A 21,612-nucleotide genomic window follows, 5' to 3' on the forward strand; every position below is an offset into this window, starting at 1 on the left:
CAAAGGTGTAGGGCCTGGGGATCAAATGAGGCCCTCAGACGAATTTTTGTTGGAATAAAATTTGCCCAAATGACATAGGCGATACATATTTCAAAATCAAAATGATGAAAATGCCTCCCATAATAGAACCATTCCAGTTACTTATTCAACCCTCTTAGATAGATGGAATCGAAGTATTCAACACAGCAACTGCTGACAAGTGTCCAAACATTTTTTCACTGGAGATTGCACAGGGAAACTTACAGGCTACAAAGCCGAGAGCCACAGACTGGGGTCAACTAAATATTTTTTAAGAGCTGTAGTTGAGAATACATTGAATCATTCAGATGGATCCATTTAATATAGCTTTGCCTGGAATGTTAATTTAAGGTCTTTATTATTACTATTATTGGTGTTATAGTGGTAGAATTACTTTGCAGTAAAGTAGGCTAAGTTGTTTTGTCTCTAATACCACAACTACCACCACTCATATTCACTCTATCCTTCATGTTTTTAGGTGAGTTGAACAAATGCAGACTCTGAACTCAAATAGCAAATTATTTATTGCTGTCACGTCAATGTACACATTCCAAACAAATGCTTATACCAGAAATAAAAAAAAAAACATGCAGTCTTTCTCAAGACATTTTAAAATATAGTTTAACTTATTTTTCCAAAATACTTTCCATAGCAAATGGAGGTGCACACATCTGCACACTGCAAACCGATGACATCAACATGCTGCAGTTTAAAACAGCATCTTCAGTAAATCCATATAAATATTATCTTATAAGTAAAATCTATTGATTCTGGGGGAGTTAGTTAGTATGAAGGATTGGGGGAGCTTGTTCTTATGAGGGCTTAGGGGAGTGTGTTAGTATGAGAGCTGGTGCAAACAAACATAAAACATATAAACCAAAAATATGTTCATGCTCTACAAGAACCATTTCAAAGGCAAACTGAAACACAAACGCACATCAAAAGTGCCACAAACAGATCAAAATAATGAGCTATGTTCAAAAAAAGGAATTTTGCCAATATTTTAAGAACATTTTCCAGGATTTTGACCTTAAATCACAAACACAAACGGGCTCAGAAAAACAAACAAAACTCAAAGATCCCAGAAGTTCAAAAGTCCACAGTGACAGTGTTTCTTCACTCTGCGATCTGTAGAGATAATTAACAATATTAAAAGAAAACAAAAAAGTAATAATAATACAGATCTAAACCATTTCTGAACCAGGACTAGACCAGTTGTTGCTATCTAGTGGAATTAAAAGTAGTTTCTAGCAGGAGCGGCAGCATAGCTCCCCCATAGCTCCCCCAAAGATTTTTGCCCCACTTTCATTACATGTCAAATTGACTACAAAATATTCAAATGGCAACCACAGAGTCTTCAAAATGATACTACAATTTCATTAGGTTTTATAAATCTGTACAGGAAGCCAACTACATTTAAAGTAGTTTAAAACTGTGAAGTGGACATTGTAGAGAGTTTTAAAAGGCTCTAAATTAGCTTTTTAAGTGATCATCCACATTGATGACCTTGATGACCTTAGCACACCATTAGCTCCTCCAACCAAAAATGTCTGGCACCGCCCCTGGTTTCTAGGGGATTTACTGCCTTGAAGACTTGCCACCCTTTGGTCACCCCAGTGAAAAAACAGGCCACTGACTAGCAATAGCACTAGTAATACAGGCCATTGTGGTATGTTCTGTGTACTATAGTAGTATTTTTGCAGCAGTATTATTTTGAGTACCTGTGCAGTAGCTTTAACAGTCTGCTCACGGGTTCTGATTCGCAGTTTGTTCACAGTAGTTTCTGCAATTTCTGCTCGCTCTTCAGCGTCATCTAACTCGTGCTGGACTTTTCTGTAGCGAACAGCATTGGAGCTCACCTGCTCCTCCTGGTGGATAAGGATAGTAGTACTCAGCATGTAGATGTATACGGTGAACATACAAATAGACTAGTATAAAAGCAGCTGTATGTGAATTGTGCAGTACTGACAGCATTCTCAGCCTGTCTCTTGAAGCTCTTCACTTTAGTCTGAAGTTTGTCCACAAGCTCCTGCATCCTCAGTAGTGTCTTCCTGTCTTCTTCAGACTAGAAAACACATATTTGACATTTGTTATAATCCCAGTCCACCACCTGTCCCCTGACACTTCCTCCTAGTTAATCTAAAAAAATACATAAAGTATCATATGTCAAGTATTAAATTAAATTGTATATTTTGAGGTGACTTCTCATTCATCCACGGCTCCCTGCTTAAGTTTTGTTGCTGATGTGTAGTGGTAGTAGTATTTGTAGCTGTAGTACCATAGACTGTATGCGTAGTCAAATCAAAATCAAATCAATCAAATCAAAAAGACTTTATTTATCCTCAAGAGGAAATTCAGATTGTAGGTCTTTTGAAATCTTCATCTGCCATAAAACTCCATATTGTACAGTGTAATCGCAGTCAGGAAAAAGGAGTTCTTGTGACGTTCTGTCCTGCTGCTCCCAGGTATTTATAGGTGGACACTATTTCAATATTTTCCCCACTGATGGTCATTGACTTTAGGTGTGACACACCCTCATTTCAAACTGTGACCATCTCTTTCGTTTTTGGAGGTGTTTAGAATGAGACTGTTTTCTTGGCTCCATCTATAAAAAGTTCTCTATAAGATTCCTTTATTCCTTGTCTTGTCCATTTTTGATGCAAGTCACTATTGCTGTCTCATCAGAGTATTTCTGAATGTGGCAGGACTCTGAGGTATAATTAAAATCAGTAGTGTATAAAGTGAAGAAGAATGGAGCAAGAACAGTACCTTGAGGAGCCCCTGGGCTTCTAATAATCTCTGAGACACTGTTCCATAGCCTGACATACTGAGGTTCACCTGTCAGGTAATTATAGATCCTTGTGATAAAGGATGAGTCCACCCCTAGGCTACTAAGTTTTTCACTAAGAAGAGTTGGTCTGATGGTGTTGAATGCACTTGAAAAATCAAATAGCATAACTCTAACATAATTACCTGGTCACTAGTAATAGTAGTGGTAGTAGTATTTGTGTGTCTTTTCTACCTGAGAGGTTAGCTCTTTCAGTCTCTTCTCGTAGCGCCTCACTCCTTTGTGGTACTCCTCACTCTTCTTCTGCTCTACCATCAGTTCTGTTTGCAGTTCCCGCACCTGCAGAGAAATGAGCTAGGCTCAGAAACAGAACCAGAGTAGATTCTTTAACCCTAAGTGAAACCCTATTAAGAGAAGTGGACCTGACTTGAGCCAGGATCTTGATTGCGATCACCTATAGCTGGTGGTGCACTGTGCATGTTTCAGCTTGGTGGGTAACCTTGCGAAGACCAGGCTTAAACCAAGTTCTGGTACTTACACGGTTCTCCAGCTTGAGCAGCTGTTTCTTGCCTCCTTTGAGAGCCATCTGCTCAGTCTCATCCAGCTTGAGCTGCAACTCTTTCACTGTCACCTCCATGTTCTTCTTCAGTCGCTCCAGAAGAACACTGCTGTCCTGCTCCCTCTTAAGCTCCTCTGCCATCAGCGCTGCCTACAGGAGAGGCATTAAAACATCAGAATCAGAATCAGAAGACTTTTATTGCCATAGTCTGTGAACACAGTTCACAAACTAGGAACTTGATTCGGTGAAAAAGTGCAACATAAACACACTGAATAAATACAAATACAAATAAGGGCATGCACAAAGTTAAAAAGATATGCTTAAAAAAATCAAATGAAATACTTAAAGGGAGAAAATATGTACAACAGCAGCATCAGAACAACAGTGCAAAGTGGCTTATTAAAGTGACCGGTGTTATTAAGTACACACAGTGTAAAACACATGTACTGCAACTATCTGCAAGTCTGCAGGGAGCAGGTATTGTATAAGCAGGAGTGGCATAACTCTAGTTCATTGGAGGGAATGGATCCGACTCACGTCTGTGATGGCCTTTTTGGCCTTTTCGTCTGCACTCCTGGACTCAGTCAAAGCCTCGTCCACTTCTCCACAGAGCTGAGATACATCAGTCTCAAGCTTCCTCTTCTGGTTCACCAGACCTGTATTCTAAATAAGAACAAGAATTCAAAAACAGATTCAAAACAAGCTATATGCTTCTCAACGACCCTGCAGTACCTGAGTGCTCAGCAGGTTGACTCTCTCGGACACCTCCACCAGCTCATGCTCAGCGCTCTTGCGGGCTCGGTCAGTCAGGTCCAGCACTTCTTTGAGCTCGTCCTTCTCTGCGCTCATCAGTGAACAGCGACGCTCTAGCAGAGCGATCTGCTCTTTAAGCTGATTGGACATCTGCAGCTTCTCCTCCAAGTCAACCTGCTGTTCCTTCACCTGAGACAGGATCAACATCAGACTATAGTCATCAGTACAATACACACATGAAATATCCAGAAGGAGATCAGAGAAGAGCTGCTGCTCCTGCTTGTGGAGAGTGCGAGTGACTAGAAGGAATAAGGGGAATTGTTTCGGGAAAGGGCCTGTGCCTCTTGGCAGCCTCTCTGTCTCTGAAGTGAGCTATGTAAGAAGTGACAGGGCTATGGTTTGGTAGACGGGTTGTCATAGGAGTTGACAGTATTACAGTTGGGTGAAGCTACCTGGGTCTGCAGCACTCTGATAACCCTTTGGCTCTCGGCAGCCTGGCGATGAGCATGGCTCAGTTGGATCTCCATCTCGTTGAGCTCAGATTCCAGTTTCTTCTTCTGTCTTTGCGCTTCACTGCGACTGCGGCATTCAGCCTCCAGACTAGACTGCAGCGTCTCCAAAGCATGCTGCTGGCTCCTCCTAGTAGACAAACATTTGCATTTTGGATGAATACTATGTACCTTATGTTCCTACTAGGATTAGAGCAAAAGTTTAAAGTTAAAGTTTAAATCTGTCAACTGGACAGATCGTTGTAGGAGTGAAGACGTTTCGCTGCTCATCCAAGCTGCTTCTTCAGTTCTGAAATTGACAGATTTAAACTTCGTCTTTTGCTATACTACTATACTATTTTGCTATAATACTAGGATTAGAATTTGTGGACAAAGTTGCAGGCAAAACTAATATTTAAGCATCAGTACTGAAAGGGTCTGTAAAAATGTAAAGGCAATACCGCAGGTTGTCAATCTCCTCATCCTTCTCTGAAATCTTGCGCTCAATCTCGGACCTCACTTGGTGTAGCTCCATCTGAACTCTGAGTGTCTTTGTCTCCTCATGCTCCAGAGTTCCCTGAAAATACAATCACAAATACAAAATTGTCATAACAGCATTAAAAGATCCACTTCTTTTGTCAAGTCGTCGGTCTTACACTTCTGATCTTAATATCATAATACCTCTGCATCCTCCAGAGCTGCCTTGATGTCACTCTTCTCCACATCTAGAACCTTCTTCATCCTCTCCAACTCCAGGATGGTCTTCCCTTCACGGCTCAGGTGGTCTGTGAGGTCCACAATCTCCTCTAGGCCAATCAGAGAGCAGGGAGTCAGTCACATGACAGAAATAAAGCCTTATCCAGTTCCTTTGTTAGTATCAGTGTGGTATACTTTATGTTTCTGTAATACTTGATGCAGCAATAGGAGTAGTTCATGATTGTACCCTGCAGGTTCTTGTTCTCCCGTTTGACTGTCTCCAGTTGTTCCAAAGCTTCTTCGTAGCAGTTTTTCAGTTTGAATAATTCAGTGCTGAGACTTCGGGACTCCTTCTGAGAGACCTCAAGCTCACTCTGGCTCTCCTCAAAACGTTGCTTTGCCTCTGTCAGTAACTGTTCATAAAAAAGACCAGTATTAAGAGAACTAACCAGCAAAACTAAAGGAGAAAAATGTGGATTGATTATAATGGTCTTTCTGCACAGAGTGTTGTCCATACCTTGTCAAAGTTCCTGCTCTTTTTGTCAAGGGCTAAGGCGTTAGCATTAGATCTCTCTAATTCCACTACCAGATCCTCAATCTCGGTCTGCAGTCGGACCTTGGTTTTGTCCAGAGAACAGCACTTGGCCTGGGACGCCTCCACTGCTTCCTCCAGAGACTGCAGCTTCACCACCAGCTTCTTCCTGAAACACAAAGGCATTAGGGCAGGGACACACCAAGCCCATAATAGGCCGATAGGGCTAGACAGAGTGTGGTCTGTGTGGTGTGTTCTGCACACTATAAAACAAATTTTTTACTCCACGTGAGACAGTTCTTACTTGGCCTCTTCCAATTCCTCAATCCTCAGCACTGCGTCAGTCTCATACTTGGTTCTCCATTGCGCCACCTGGCTGTTGGCCTTAGACATTGCCCTCTGCAGTTCGGCTCGAGCCTCCTGCTCTTCCTCTAACTGCTCCCGGAGGAGGCTACAGTCGTGTCGTGAGGCCTGGACTGCGTGGGCTAGAGCCACACGAGCCTGAGACAACACATACAATCGTATAATTATGATAACAAAATGCTGGTTTGTCCCCCTTTTGAGAGAGAGATTTTCAGCATATTCTACAGTCTGAAATCTACCAATAAGTTACACTACAGGCTCACAAGCATATGATATAATATTCTGTATCTGGACTATATCCCATCATAACCTATGTCTGTTACTGATTTACACCTAGGTTAGTCTAGCACTTACCTTGCTCTCCTCCTCCAGTTGTCTCTTTAAATCCTCAGAGTTCTGAGCTAGCCCCGCCTTTGAACGTTGCAGCTGACCAATCAGAGCATCCCGTTCCTCCAGTCTACGACTGTACTCCGCTGCACCAACAGACAATACTTTGTTACATATTATATATAAAAACTGAAATAAAACGGGGCTAAACCAGGGCTATCTATAAACCTATAGTGTCTAAATCCACCAAAAACAAAATCAGGCCATACCTGTCTCAGTTAGGGCACGGGCTTTTTGCGCAGACACTTCAGTGAGTTGTCTTTGAAGGTCTTCAACTCGATTACGACTTTCTGTCAACTGATCCTCATATGATCGGCACAACTTCTCTGTTGCACCCTGAAATCACATAAAAACTGTTCAGGTCCTTTGAAACCTCTTGATATTGTTCAAAGTCTGTATCCCTTTAAACGTGTCCATTCAGGCCACATCTACTACAGACTGGCCCTAACATAGTCCTGGTTTGGATTTGAGCCCTTGTGTTACCTTGGACCTAGTGAGGGACTCCACGTTAGAAGCCAGGTCATCTGCGTGGAGCCTGGTCTCAGCCTTCTCTTTCTCCAGTTTTTGCTTGGCTCTCTGTAGGTTGTCAATTTGCTCGCTCAGCTCGGTCACTGTGTCCGAGTGTTTCTTACGGAGAGTGGCTGCGGTTGTCTCATGGTGAAGCCCTGCCTCCTCCAGCTCCCGCCGCATCTTGAGGAAGTCTGCCTCTCGCTTCCTGTATGCACAAAACACATGACAAAAATAAAGCATGACATATAGAATCCTCAAACAATACTGGCACACTTAACAAACACTATGCTGCAAATTTCACTAGGATCCCTTATTACTTTTGCTCTTCACAATCTGTCTGGCCAAAACTGTGTACCTAATATCTCTTTGATAGTTGTTCAATAAAGTCGGGTGGTGTTGAGCGGATGTTAGCAGGTTGTAATTAGCTGAAGATGTCTATATGAGGATACAGGTGATTATAGTACCTGTTGAGAGCAATCTGAGCAGCAGAAGCTCCACCCGCCTCCTCTAACTTCTCTCCCAGCTCCTCCAGTTCTCGTGCAATGTCGTTCCTCTGCCGCTCCGCCTTCATTCTCCAGGCTCTCTCTGCATCAAGTGCCTCCTCCAGCTCCTCAATTCGAGTCTGATGGATACAATATGGCTCAAAATTTCAAAACTTGAATGACAGAGGTATTTTTATCTAATGTAAACTGCATCAGACTGTCAATGTATAGAGATGGTGCCATTTTGTAATATTTACAGTGCTGTGAAAAAGTACTTATTAGTAGCTTAACTTAGTAGCCATTTCAGATCAAGCAAATGTGCAGAAAAAGTAAGAAATCAGTAAGAGTGACAAATTTAAATATTAGACAATTAAACACAAAATGCAGTTTTAAGTGCAGATTTTATTTATTAAGGGAAAAAAGCCATCTGAACCTACATGGCCCATGTGAAAAAGTAATTACCCCCTAAATCTAATGACTGGTTGAACCAGTCTTAGTAGCAACAACTGCAGCCACATGGGAGGATTTCCGAGCATGAACTGCCTTTTTAAGATCATGCCACAGCATCTCTATTGGGTTCAGGTCTGGACTTTGACTTGGCCACTCCAAAGGCCTAATTTTGTTTATTTTAAGTGGACTTGCTGATGTGCTTTTGAACATTGTCCTGCTGCAGAACTCAAGTGCACTTCAGCTTGAGGTCATGAACTGATGGCCAGACATTCTCCTTCAGGATTTGTTGGTAGAGAGCAGAGCTTATGGTTCCTTCAATCACAGCAAGTCATCCAGGTCCTGAAGCAGCAAAGCAGCCCCAAACTATGACGCTACCACCACCATGTTTCACTGACATGATGTTCTTTTTATCAAATGCTCTGTTCATCTTACGCCAAATGTAACCAGATGGACTCCTTCCAAAATGTTCAACTTTTGTTTCATCAGTCCACAGAATATTTTCCCAAAAGCTTTGGGGATCATCAAGATGTTTTTTAGCAAAAGTGAAACGAGCCTTTAGCAGTGGCTTTCGCCTTGGAACTCTGCCATGCATGCCATTTTTGCCTAGTCTCTTTCTTATGGTTGAGTCATGAATCGCAGTGCTTTTGGGGTAATTTTTGCAGGCTGGCCACTCCTGGAAAGGTTCACCACTGTACCATGCTTTCTCCATTTGTGGTATAATGGCGCTTACCATGGTTTGCTGGAGTCCCAAAGATTTAGAAATGGCTTTGTAACCTTTTCCAGACTGAGACATGTCAATTACCTTTCCTATGAACATAATTGACATGTCCTACTTCACCTTGTTAGACAGGTTCAATTTAAGTAATCTCTTGATTTGAAAGTTCTGGCAGCACTGAGGCCTGGGTGCGGCTATGAAATTGAACTCAGCTTTCCACAAAAATATGATTAATCATCATTTAACAAGGGGGGCAATTACTTTTTCACACAGAATCATGTAGGTTTGGATAGTATTTTTCTTAACAAATAAAATTGTCACAGAAAAACTGCATTTTATGTTTACTTGGGTTATATATGTTTAATGATCTGAAACAGTTAAGTGTGACACACATGCAAAAAAGTAAGAAATCAGGAAGGGTGCTAATACTTTTTCACAGCACTTTACATAACTTATAATGAATATAACTCCAGTGTAACTCAGAACTTGATACACACCTCAAGCTCTTTGATTTTCTTCTGCAATGTAGCCACAATGCTCTGTTCATCCTCAAGTTTGGACTGAAGCTGAGCCAGCTCCCCGTCTTTCCTGAGAGATACCAGGGTCAAACCAGGTACAAACTAAGGCCAATCTACATTTAAAGAAGATTAAACCAGGACTATAGGTCTAGTATTTGAAACAAGCATACTTCTTGAGGCGGTCTTCCAGATCATCCTTCTGGGTCTCCAGGTCCCGGACTGACTCCTGGGACAGTTTTAGGTCTCCTTCCAGTTTGCGACGAGTCCTCTCCAACTCCACACGCACCTTCTTCTCCTGCTCAAGGCTGCTCTCTACCTGTGAGAGGTGAAATAGAGGAGAGAAAGATAAGAGAGACAGGGATTAGGTGAGGGTTTGTCTTTGTAATATCTTTCATCTTAATATTTTACAAAGAACTTACATGGTCTACTTGCTGTTCCAGTCTGGACTTGGTTTTGCACAGAACTGTGACCTTGTCCTCCTGGGTCTGCAGATCCTGGAGAGCCTGCTGATGGGCCTCCTGTAGAGCAGCCTTCTCTCGGCCCAAAACCAGTATCGACTCATCCAGAGTACACATTTCCTGAGACAGGTTCTTCAGCTGAAAACAAGGGCAAGAAAAAACTGAGGTTAATCCAGTTTAAGACCTGTTTTGCCCTGATTTTTTCCTGTTTTGTCCTCACCTTATTCTCCACACCGTGTCGGTCTCGCTCCACTTTGGATAGGGTCAGTTCTAGCTGGTCCACATCTCTCTTCAGCGTCACTACCTCCTCCTCCAGGACACGTTTCTTAGCTGTTAGTGTGGAACTGATGTCCTCCTCATCCTCCAGTCTCTCCTGCATTTCCTTCAGTCGCTGGTCTAGGTGAATCTTTGACTGGATTAGCTGGTTACATCGGTCCTCTGCATCTGCAAGATTATCCTGCTCCTGAAGAGCAAGACGAGAAGGTGGTCAAGAATGATATTACAACTTTCCCACACTTTCACAGTGTAGAAACCCAAATTTCCTATTTTATGGCTCTTTCTATTTGCAACTAGACCGTTACAGTGTTGACAAAAGATTATTAGTTATGAAACACTTAGTTATGAAACACTAAGTATTTCAAATATAAATAGTAAATAAATGTGTGTGAGACTTACAGCCTGTAGCTGCAAGGCCAGATCATTCTTCTCCTGAACCAGAACCACCTGGCGCTCCTCGGCCTCCCGACGCTTTCCCTCAGACCTTGCAATATACATTCAAAATCAGAGTAATCCAATCAAAAACGTGTTCAGATCTGTTATTCATTCTGGTCTGTACTTGTCAAAGGCCTCCTTGAGTTTACTGAAGTCCTCATTGAGGGCAGCCAGTTCCTTCTCCACCTGCGCACTCCGGAGTAAGGGGCGCAGTTTATAGAACAGCATCATCCACGGCCAGGTGCGCACAGAGAAGAAGGCACGCAGGTTGAACTGGATCACCACCACTGCATCCCTGCAGGAGACAAAGGGCTTAGACCTTCCTCTATGGCAGGGGCTTTGAATAATGTAGTCCAGCACCTTATCTATGTGTCAGCTGTGAGTCTGTTCTTCACGAACTGATTCTGGAGAGGTCCACAATTTTTCAGTCCTCTGCGTTATTATAATTTTTACTCATAAATTTGGATGTTTGTTTTGATTCAGACAGACCATCCATTTCTCTGCTAATCTGCCTTTCAATCAAGTCCATAGAACTCTGGGACATAAGAGCCTGACTACACATATTATACAGTACAGGAAAAGTGTGTAGTCTTAGCTGGCCTGGCTGAGAGCAACCCCCAGAATGAGACAGACCTGCGAAGTATCATTTTGTCGCGTTCCATCCTCATGAGTTTGCCGCGACACATGGCCTGCACCGTGGTCAGAATCTCAGACAGACGAGTGTCCCTCATGTCTTCCAGCTGCCCTAGCAGCCCCGCCTTAAAGAACACCTGCCACAGGTAATATACATGTTAAATACAAAAAGTATAAAACACTTCTACCAGATATTTGCATACAGATGACATACAGATAGGAGAACCAGGTAAGACAAAGGTGAGCAATAGGAGAGAGGCAGATAAGAGACATGAGATACGGGGGTGAAGGTAAAGTGTACCTTGGTCTGTCCGAACTTGTACTGCGTGTGGTCTATCTCCAGAGAAGTGAGCAGTTTCTCCACAGCCTTCCTACTGTCCACAAAAGAGTCCTCGGGGATGGCAGCTGGGTTCAGGATCCGGTATCTGACAAAGATTAGTATACAGAAGTTTTAGACCTAGGTCAGACCTCGTGAATTCCTGATTTACACCTAGTTCAGACATGGTTCACACTTCATATCAGATGTGGTCCTGAACTTATCTGGTCTCACCTTTGTTTGAACTCTGCATACAGGATCCTGTTGGGGAAGCCTTTTCTGCAGATCCGGATTCCCTCTAAAACTCCGTTACACCTTAGTTGGTGCAGCACCAAGAATGGTTCCATCACACCTGAGACAGAAAGTACCTGAGAATGCAACACAGATCTACAGAAGGAAAGAACTGTGTAATTTGGTCTTTTGAGGGGAAGAATAACTTCTAACTATCAACTAATGTAATTTTGTCAGTTTTGTTTTTGATTTTGTTATTGCATAAGTTAGTTAGTATTGCAAAAACATAGACCCTATTCATTGATCTGACTGTAAATATTGACTGTAACATCGTACTGTACTGTTACATTTGGATTTGTTAGGCCCATGTTAAGTGGTATATAATAATATAAAAGGTTCTGGCTCTGACCTGGGTTCTTGGTCTCGTTAGGAATGATGCAGCGGACAAAGTGTGGCTGAGTGCTGCGCAGGTTGGCCATCAGTTTGTTTAGGTTTTCCTAAAAATATTAAAATCAAGATCAGAATTGCTGCTTACAGACTGATGTAACTTCAGTTATTAATAACTGATCTGTATGTATTGTGAGCTTACTTTATGGAGCTGTGAAACAGTCTGGAACGATGCCCCCTTCTTCTTCCTGTGCCTGGTTTCAGCTTTAGGGTCTGATGCTGAGCACATTAACATTAACACAATATAAAAAATTTATTCAGAATAATTGATATAAATACAAGGACCTCATGAAGAAACCAACGCATGTCAGAGCTGATGTAGTAGTCAAACAGTCCAGCCATCAGCTTGTTTGATGATTTCTGGAACAGCGTTACCACTGTCTCATTGAGGGGATCACGGTTCTTATCCAGCCAGCCCGTGATATTATAGGGAACCTAAAAGAATCAGAAGACCAGTCCATACCATGTTAGTCTTAGTTTCCTCTATGAACTTTGTTAAGTCCTGGTTTAGACTTGTTTTGGTGATGTTTTAGATCTCGTCATTGAGTAAAATTTAGTCCTATTAGATCCGGTTAAACTGGTGGTTGGACTCACCACGCCTGCATAATGGTTGAGCTCAAAGTGTGTTTCATATTTGCGTTTCTTGTCGGGTCGTGGTCGGAGGAAGTTTGGAGACTTTCCCAGATGATTGTCATAGAGTTTGGTTTTAAAGCTCTGGTCTGTGGCCTTTGGAAACATGCACTCTTCCTCCATGATGGACAGGATCCCCATGGGCTAAAGGACAGAGAGATACGTGCAGATAGTAAATATATAGGTGTACACTTTGCACATATTAGTATCGGTAGAACCTTCTCAATGAGGTCGATGCAGGCCTGCAGGTCCAGTCCAAAGTCAATAAATGTCCATTCAATGCCCTCAGTCTTGTATTCCTCTTGCTCCAGAATGAACATATGGTGGTTGAAGTACTGCTGCAGCTTCTCGTTTGTGAAATTAATGCACAGCTGCTCGAAGTTATTAAACTAAAATAAAAGAAGAAGAATTAGTAGCAGGACTAAACATTAAGTCATGAGTAAAAAAGGGCTAAACAGGGCCATCCCAGTTCTACACCAAATGCAGAACCACATTACAAATCTGAAACAGATTTACAGAAAAATACTTACCTCAAAAATCTCAAAGCCAGCGATATCCAGAACTCCAATGAAATATTGTCTAGGCAGAGCCGTGTACAGAGAGGAGTTGATGCGACTCACAAGCCATTTAAACATTCGATCATAGGTGGCTTTGGCCAGAGCTGCCACTGCATAATACACCTGAGAGACAAGAATCATAACAAGAGTTACACATTACACCAGGCCTATTAGACTTCTGGACATACTGTATATGCTTGTATGTTTATTCATGGGTCCAGCTTGCAGTTACAGGTGCAATCCTGAGGACTTTTGCCAATTCAAAAAGATAAAATGTTTTGTTTTGTCATTCTGCATCCAATGGATATGGAGCTGTGTGATTGTTTCCTGCTCTACCGTTTGTCTTTTTATTTATTGTCTGTTGTACATGTGTGTGAATACTAGCTGTCTACCTGCTCTACTGTCTGTCCTCTAACAATGTACTCGTTGCCCACTTTGACCCTGGGGTTCAGCAGACCCTTCAACAGATCTGCAGAGCTGATGCCCATCAGGTATGCTGCTTTGTCCACACCTGGGCACAGACACAAGTACACTTTATACACAGAACACACACACACGAACATAACACAAAAGGTACCCCACTTTCTTCACAACACCCAGTGGTGGAAGAACAAGTTTGTTACTTAAGTAAAAGTACAGAAAATATACTGAAGAAAGAGTAAAAGGATCATGTGAAAAAATTGACTTAAGTAAAAGTATTACAGTATCTGTTTAAATTAAAAACTAAAACATAGTATAGTACAAGTATTTCGCACAGATTTTGAGATCTTATAAGGCTTTAGATGTATGATTTTGCTTAAGATCTGTCTTGAATTTTGTCTTGTCTGTCTTGAATGTCTGTTCAACAGAAACAATTGAATCAACGGTTTTTATTTGTATATTTAGTTTGCTCAAACTACGAATATGTTAAAAATAAAGCCCTCAGCCTTTTCAGCAAGTCTTCAACAATAAAAAATACCTTTACTTTTCAGTCCTGTACAGTACAATACTTCTATACTTTTACTTTGCTACATTCCACTATTGCAAATACCAAAGTAACAAAAGGGCAAAGACACAAAATAATTAAAACATTCCATTGCCTGTCTAAGGGGAAGGATCAGACTCACTCTCTGTCCCATCAGCTTCAGCCTGCTCCTCCCGCTGTTTCTTCTTAAACTTCATGTTTCCGAAGTGCATTATGGCCCCCACTATTTTATAACAGCCATACTTTTCCTCCACTGTGAAGCCCAGGATGTCCATGGCATGCTGCAAAACAGTGATTTATGACAAAGCTGAGCTGTTTCAGGTGACATCCTAAAATGTTACAGGGGCAGGCAAAATGCTGAATGTTAATTTGTAGATTTGTCTGGAAAAGGCATACCAGCATACCAGTTTTCATTTTGGAATAACTATGAATATTTGATATTTTGTTTAAAGGTGTAGTATGCAACTTTTTTACATGGTTAATACTGAATCTTTAAGTCACCCACTCTGGTTTAGGTTAGTTGAATAGTGTTTGACTTGATTCTTACATCAGTGAGTTTAAGCTCCTCTCCGTCGTTGATGCTTTCCACTGTGGTTACCCCCTGCGAACAGAAGTGGTAGTCATACGGGTTTGTGGTCACCAGCAGCATATCTGTAAATTATAAAATACACCAACAATAAAACAGTAATAAAAACAGTATTAAAAATAGGATTAACAGAATACATTCATTTAAAGAGAGAGAGAATGTAGAGCTGAAGGGGTGGGGCTTGGATTTTTTAGTACACTGCTGTTGAGTGAGTAAGGTCACCTTGTAGCTCCGGCTTCTGATTGGACAGAATTTGGTAGTAGATGTGGTAGCTCCTCTCTCCCGGTTGCTGAAACACTACTCTGGACTTCTCCAGGAGATCTGAGACAAAGTACACAAACTCAGCAAGATATAATATACTTGTATAAAACACTTACATAGAGTTTAAGATAATGAGAAAGGGAAAAAGATTAAAACATGTGAACAATCTTTCGGTAAAACACTTACAGATGTCGATGTCAGCTGAAGCCAGTTTACCAGTCGTTCCAAAGTGAATTCGGATGAACTTTCCCTTAAATGGAATATACAATAATGATTAATGACTATACAATTTTCCCTCATTGTAATCACTTGAGTTAGAGTTCAGTACAAAGCGTGAAGAGTTGTCATTGCGAATTGTCTTGGCGTTTCCAAAGGCCTCCATGGCAGGGTTTGCCTCGATGATCTGGTCCTCAAGAGAGCCCTGAAAGAGGCCAGGGCACAGAGTTAAGACCATGTCCAGACAAAGTTTTATTATACAGTGTTAAGACAGTTATTTCTATAACTTATCAATATTAGCCATAAAAATTAAAATGAGTTTTATTGCATTGTTTATTTGTTTATTATTTGTTTTATTTATTTATTATTTTATTTATTTGGATCCCATTAGCTGTAATCAGTGCAGTCAGGTAGTCTTCCTGGGTTCATTGAACTATAAATGATAAAATCTTCATTTTATCAATAAAATCACATTGTCTTCAAAATAATCACAGTTAAATTCAAGTTCATATATTGTAAATAATTAAGATGGCCAATATTGATGGGAATACTGTTCCAAGTAGATAGTGATCTATGTTGAACGGTTTTCTTCATGGTTCTAGGGTAAAATGTAATTATTTGGCCATTAATAACAGTCCTAGTATCATACTTATGAAATGAATCACAGTGAATTATTTGATTAAATATAAAAGCAGGAGCTTCTAGCGTCAGTGTTTTATATAACAAGGTGCCCAGTGTAACTTGTATTCTTTGACTTAAAGTGAGCCATGACAGAGTGAAATACATCTGTCCTCTGCTGGTTTTAATTTAGCAGCCAAGTATAAGTCTTGCTGCTTTATTTTGAGGAACTTGTATTTTTGTTAGTGACATAATATTAAAGAGTTAGTTATTATTTCTGATTTCTCACATTATCACAAACATATTGAACAGACAGAAGTAGTTTTGACCCTCACAAGAGATTATTTATCAAGAAAAAAGGAAGAATTTAGATTTTTATAAATATATAAATTCCATTAGTTGTAATTTAAGAGAAAGCCTCATACATTTATACGCAGATGATGCTGCTTTGTATGCAAGTGCTCCCTCTGCTGATTGGCAATTTTAAAACTGCAGCAAGATTTTAATGAAATCATGAAAACATGTGCAAGCTAGAAATCTTTATACACTAAATGGAACGCTGATTGAAAGAGTCACCGCCTATAAATATCTTGGGTTTTAGTTTAACAAAGACGTATCTATTAAAATACATATTTCGGAATTATGAAACCGTAAAACAAAACAAACAAAAAAACAAAACAAACAAACATCATTTTAAATCTTGTATCCCATTGAATTACCGAAAAGAAGTTGTTCAAGCAACCTTTCTGAGCTAGATTATGGAAATATAATACACATGTAGACTTCAGCCTCTACTTTGAAACCTTTAGATAGTCTTTCACTCAGCCCTTTGTTTCATAACAGGTGATGAATTTAACCCCATCACTGTACACTCTATGAAAGGTTGGCCATTGGTATCTGGCAGAAAAGAACAACCCTGTATAAAATTAATTTGTATAGTACAATGTGATAGACTGAATATCTCATTTGCTTATTGAGCTTTAATATGTGAACTCTTAATACAGGATCTCAGTTATTTGTTTTTTTGTTTTTGTTTGTATTGTTCTGTATTTTAACAGGGCGCTCATGAAAAATAGAGTCTGGTACTCTCAATGGAGTGTCCCTGTATAAATAAAGATAAATGAAAATGAATGAAATAATAACAACTGTAACGCTGATTTATTCTTAATTACGAAGACACTGGGCATGATAATGATGATAATGATTATACAATTAAACCTTAATTTACAGTTACTTTAAAATACAATTAATAAATGTACATAAAATTGTAATATTCTGATTCCATTGATATGATTTTCCTTTTTTGCTATAGGTCTATAACTACAGTGAAGATTTGTTTTTTACTTACTCCTTTCTTTATGTTCTCTCCTAAGGCTGCGATAATGGCAAAATACTGGATCACTCTCTTTGTGTTGACAGTTTTCCCGGCTCCAGACTCACCACTGAGAGAGAAGAGTGAGAGAGAAGAATGTTCAACCCAGTTTTTTTTTACACAATATGGGAAATATATTGACAACTGAATAAAATAACATACGTGATCAACATGGACTGATTCTCACGATCTGAAATATATATATATTTTTTAAATTTTAAGTAATAAATAAATTGGGACAACAGGTGCTCATTCCGTGGAAACTTACTCTGCAGCAGATCGGAATAGGCGTTGTCGGCAATGGCGTAGATATGGGGCGGAGTTTCGGTTCGGCGACGCCCCTTATAACCCGTGATGACAGTCTGAGTGTAAACTGGGAGCCACTTATAAGGGTTCACAGTGACGCAGAACAGACCTGAGTATGTCTAGAACATACAGACAGATCATGAAAGAGTGATGTTCATTACCAATAAGTAATCCTCAAGAAGTCATCTGAAGTATTTAGAGAAACATTTCTCAACAAATGACTTCCTATTTGATTAATGTTTTGCTTTAAATCTTTATATAAATACATTAAAATGTTTAAATTGGTAGTACGTAGCTCAAATAGATCTGTTGAAGTCCTGTTTCGTTTTGGTTATAGGGCATACTCCTTACATAGATCATCCACATGGCGTATCTCCGCTTCAGGTTGAACAGGACCGATGGCTCATTGAGGTGAGTTAACATGGCCATGTCTTCAATCATGTCAAACTTTGGAGGGTTCATTGGCTGCAGGTCATCCTCCTTCACTATTAGGAACTGGGCAATGATCAGAACCAGACCAGACCAAAACAAGGACAGACAAGAACCAGTTATTTCATAAACTTTATCACATGACACTAGTGGTCTCATTAAAATGAATTTAGCTGTGGGTTTAGACTTTAGGTGCAAGGAGGTAGGATTTAACTGATGTTTTTTGATGATTTGCTTAGCTTTGTAGTTAACAGGGGTCAGGCAAACAGAGAGAGTGGGGTGTAAAATTTACCCGCCCATCCTTCGTCTCCACGGTGGTCTTGTCCCCATTCAGTTCTCGGATCTCCACCTCCACATAGGCCTCTACCTCATCAGACATCCACACCCTTTTAGTCCCTTCAGAGAACCAAGAAAACTGGTTCAAACCAGGGCTAAACCAGATAATGCTACTCAATCCAAATTCTACTCAAGCCTAGACCAGTCTCAACTAAATCACACCAAGTAAAGACATGGTCTTACCGTCAAAGGCCTGGGCCTTGGCTGCCAGCTGCTCCAGGTTTGTAAGCCTGAGGAAACGAGCAGATTCCCCAAACTCTGTCATGTCGAGGAAGCGCGACATCTGTGAGTAAGGGAAGAAGATAAATAAGGAGATGAGGACAGGTGATCTTAATTGACATGCCCCTGTAAAGATACAGATTCATGTTCAGTGTCAACAGAGACTAAAGGACTAAGAGGACATGTGAAAGATTTATTTGGACTTGGTGGCAGGATCTCTCTCAAATTACTTGTCAGCACTTTCACTGCAGCAATAATTTGCTGCAATAATCTGCACCACATTTCAATATAACAGATAACTCATACCAGATGACTTCCACCAATCATCTCAAGGTACAGTACATTGCTCTGGCCAGCCAAAATCAAACGCTTTGAATAGAATGTAGGAGGGAGTGGCTAGTCAGGCCTATACTACATTAGGTGCTGCCACAGTTATTAGTTCCTAAATGGAATATATTTGTTTTTAATAATACCCTTGCTTTACTTACTCATTGAGCCATTCTGAGAAACTCAAATATATTTTACATTATGTTATGCAAATTTTTGGATTAGTCTGTCTCTGCTGGGCCGGGGTAAGAGGTATTTTTAGACCAGGTCCAGATCGCGGTCTAATGGTCTTTGTCTCTCGCTGATGAACAGCTCCATGTGGCTTGGTACGCGCAGCAGCTGATACCCCACTGAAATCCCTCTAAACCTGGAATAAACCCGCTCTATAGACACTTCTAAGCCCAAATAAACCCTGGACAAAATCTGTCTTGTGCTAAGCCCACAGAGTTGGAATGCCTCTGGGCTCACATCAGTCTTGGTCCCAGGTCAGGCCTGGTCCTGAGTCAAACCTGGTCCAGAGTCAGGCCTGGTCCCAGGTCAGGCCTGGTACAGACAGGTGTCCTGATGTTGTGATGTTTGATGACAGAGATCCAAACACATATAGATGTTTGGAGCTGATGCTGTATTTAAAGACTTAATCACACCCAGGTGATGCAGAGAGCAACTGAAACCAGTTTCAATTTACTCCAAAGCCTTCATGGGTGAACGACAGCATTAATCCAAACTACTGAACTATTTCACTTTCAGGCTTCAGAACACCGGGGATGTTACGGTCTTGAAAAATTATAATTTGACATAATTATAAAAAATGATTCCATAATAAGAATTCTTAAGAATAGATGTTAGAAAATGGCCTGGAAAAGGCAGAAATTGTAAAAGAACAACAATTTTACAATTTTAACAAATAAATACATTTAAATACATTTCTTTCTTTCCTAAATGGATCCATGTTGCATCCACGTGCATCATTCATATAACCTTCCACTCACCTTGCTTTGCTGGTTCTGGTCCCAGTCTAGTCCTGATTTGTGTTATTGTTGTATTTGGGTCGGACTGGTTCTGGTGGATTTTCCAGACCCAAATCTGGATTGGACTATTCTCTCTGGCCTTTATAACCTCATGTTGATGGTCATATGAGCTGAGCGCTGTGTTTTGATTGGTCGGTTCAGGGGAGACCTGTAAAAGGCTTTGTCTCTATCTTTGGAAGCTGATCACATTTTACTGTCCATCAGTAACCAGCTACAGCACCCTCCAATGATATTGTGCCCTTTGGATGTAATTATTTATTTATTCTGGAGTTCAGTCCTATACTTCTGCAATTCTTCTCCATCAGGGATTTATGACGATGTTTGGTGGCTGGAACTATATTCCTGACAGTACAAAGGGACTGGATTTGTACATGTCCTTTTCCAGGCTGAATCTGCCCTTGATTGGGAAAAAAGATAAAGATATTATTTCATATACAACTGAGGTGTGTTTGTATTTGTCAGTGTTTCCCATTGACTCTTTAATGCACCTCCACTTGCCTAAGTGGGGAGCATTCCTTATACTTCATCCTTCATATACTGCACCATATAATACCACTGAGGGTGTATATATGTGATGAAACATTTATAACATACAATATAAATCATAGTCCTGGGGTCATCACTGTCACATGTGACTGCTCTGTCTGCAGTTATTAGATAGTTCCTCTTTATATGATCTATATTTGTGAAAACAACCTGTTCAGTCACTCACCACAGATTTACACTCCATCCTCCATCTCTCCTCCCTTTCTCAGCTCCCTCAGTTTCTCAAATGCTTTAACAGTCAATTATAGTGCATTTCTGTAACCCCACCCATCCCTCTCTCTCATTCTGTTATTTTACTAGTCCATCAGAGAAAAATCTCTCTCTGTCTCTGTCTCTCTCTCTCAGCTGTTCCTCTCTTCCTGTTTCTATTGTTTCTTTGTTTTGTTTTTTGTGGACCTGTGTGTCCGTGCTGTCACTCTCCATCCCTCCGTTTCAGATCAGCTGTCTGTTTGTAATAAAGCCTTGGGCCTGTCTGTCATGAGTGAATTATGACACTGCTGAAATGTTGTTTGTCACAATTACTTAGATAGTGTACTTTCTAAGAAGCAGAAAAGATTACAGGACAATGGCATTTGTTGACACAAGGGACCAGTAGAAAACTGGACAGGAGTTTCAGATAGATGATACAGTGGCAGAGCAGTTTGCATTCCCTTGCTGCAAGATGGTTCCGGGTTAGATTCCTGGATTCATGTGAATTTTTTATGTGTGGATTTGGACATCCTCCAATTAAAAAGTATATATATAAAAACATGCATATCCATAACAGATGTATTCATTTCAGTGTGAAAAAACAGACACTTCAGGCACATTTCAAGACATTTTATGAAACTGTGTTATTTTTCCACTTAAAAGGACAGCAGGGTTGGGCAGTATGGCATAAAATCACACCATTTCACATATTGTTGATTTAATCAACCACTATTTTTAATTTAATTTGAAATCCAATCAAATTTATTCCCACCAATATTTGTCCAAACCACATGCTTTTCTGCCACAAGATTAGCCAATAGACCATGTTAATAAAAAGCAAATTGATCACTGCAATCTGCAAATGATGAAGAGATGAGGGCCAAACTTTTAAACCCGGACTAAAACACAATATCTGGTGAAGATTCGCTTTTCTGATTTATCTCTTTTGTGTCTCTGGCAGTGCACAGTACCA

General features: G+C 40.5%; 1 protein-coding gene across 1 annotated transcript; it reads right to left on the reverse strand.

Annotated features, from left to right (window-relative positions):
• Positions 1 to 525: 525 nt before the first annotated feature.
• Positions 526 to 19,961, reverse strand: LOC117372992 (myosin-7B-like). Its single transcript, XM_033968850.2, has 45 exons — positions 19,866 to 19,961; positions 18,514 to 18,613; positions 18,287 to 18,390; positions 17,917 to 18,060; positions 17,528 to 17,684; positions 17,422 to 17,449; positions 17,236 to 17,329; positions 15,382 to 15,474; positions 15,240 to 15,303; positions 15,015 to 15,113; positions 14,754 to 14,857; positions 14,349 to 14,487; positions 13,635 to 13,753; positions 13,216 to 13,365; positions 12,904 to 13,074; positions 12,650 to 12,829; positions 12,358 to 12,490; positions 12,198 to 12,274; positions 12,018 to 12,105; positions 11,612 to 11,729; positions 11,363 to 11,486; positions 11,062 to 11,198; positions 10,553 to 10,723; positions 10,393 to 10,477; positions 9,938 to 10,180; positions 9,679 to 9,855; positions 9,430 to 9,575; positions 9,239 to 9,329; positions 7,559 to 7,716; positions 7,068 to 7,299; positions 6,794 to 6,920; positions 6,552 to 6,670; positions 6,139 to 6,335; positions 5,820 to 6,003; positions 5,550 to 5,715; positions 5,288 to 5,412; positions 5,068 to 5,183; positions 4,571 to 4,757; positions 4,098 to 4,307; positions 3,903 to 4,028; positions 3,345 to 3,515; positions 3,041 to 3,145; positions 1,988 to 2,083; positions 1,740 to 1,886; positions 526 to 1,146 (listed from the first exon to the last, which is right to left on the reverse strand). Exons 2-45 carry the CDS (start codon positions 18,611 to 18,613, stop codon positions 1,135 to 1,137), a joined length of 5,814 nt encoding a protein of 1,937 aa, XP_033824741.1. The 5' UTR covers positions 19,866 to 19,961; the 3' UTR covers positions 526 to 1,134.
• Between the last annotated feature and the right edge of the window lie 1,651 nt (positions 19,962 to 21,612).

This window comes from Periophthalmus magnuspinnatus, chromosome 7 (assembly GCF_009829125.3).
Source record: "Periophthalmus magnuspinnatus isolate fPerMag1 chromosome 7, fPerMag1.2.pri, whole genome shotgun sequence".
Taxonomy (NCBI): domain Eukaryota; kingdom Metazoa; phylum Chordata; class Actinopteri; order Gobiiformes; family Gobiidae; genus Periophthalmus; species Periophthalmus magnuspinnatus.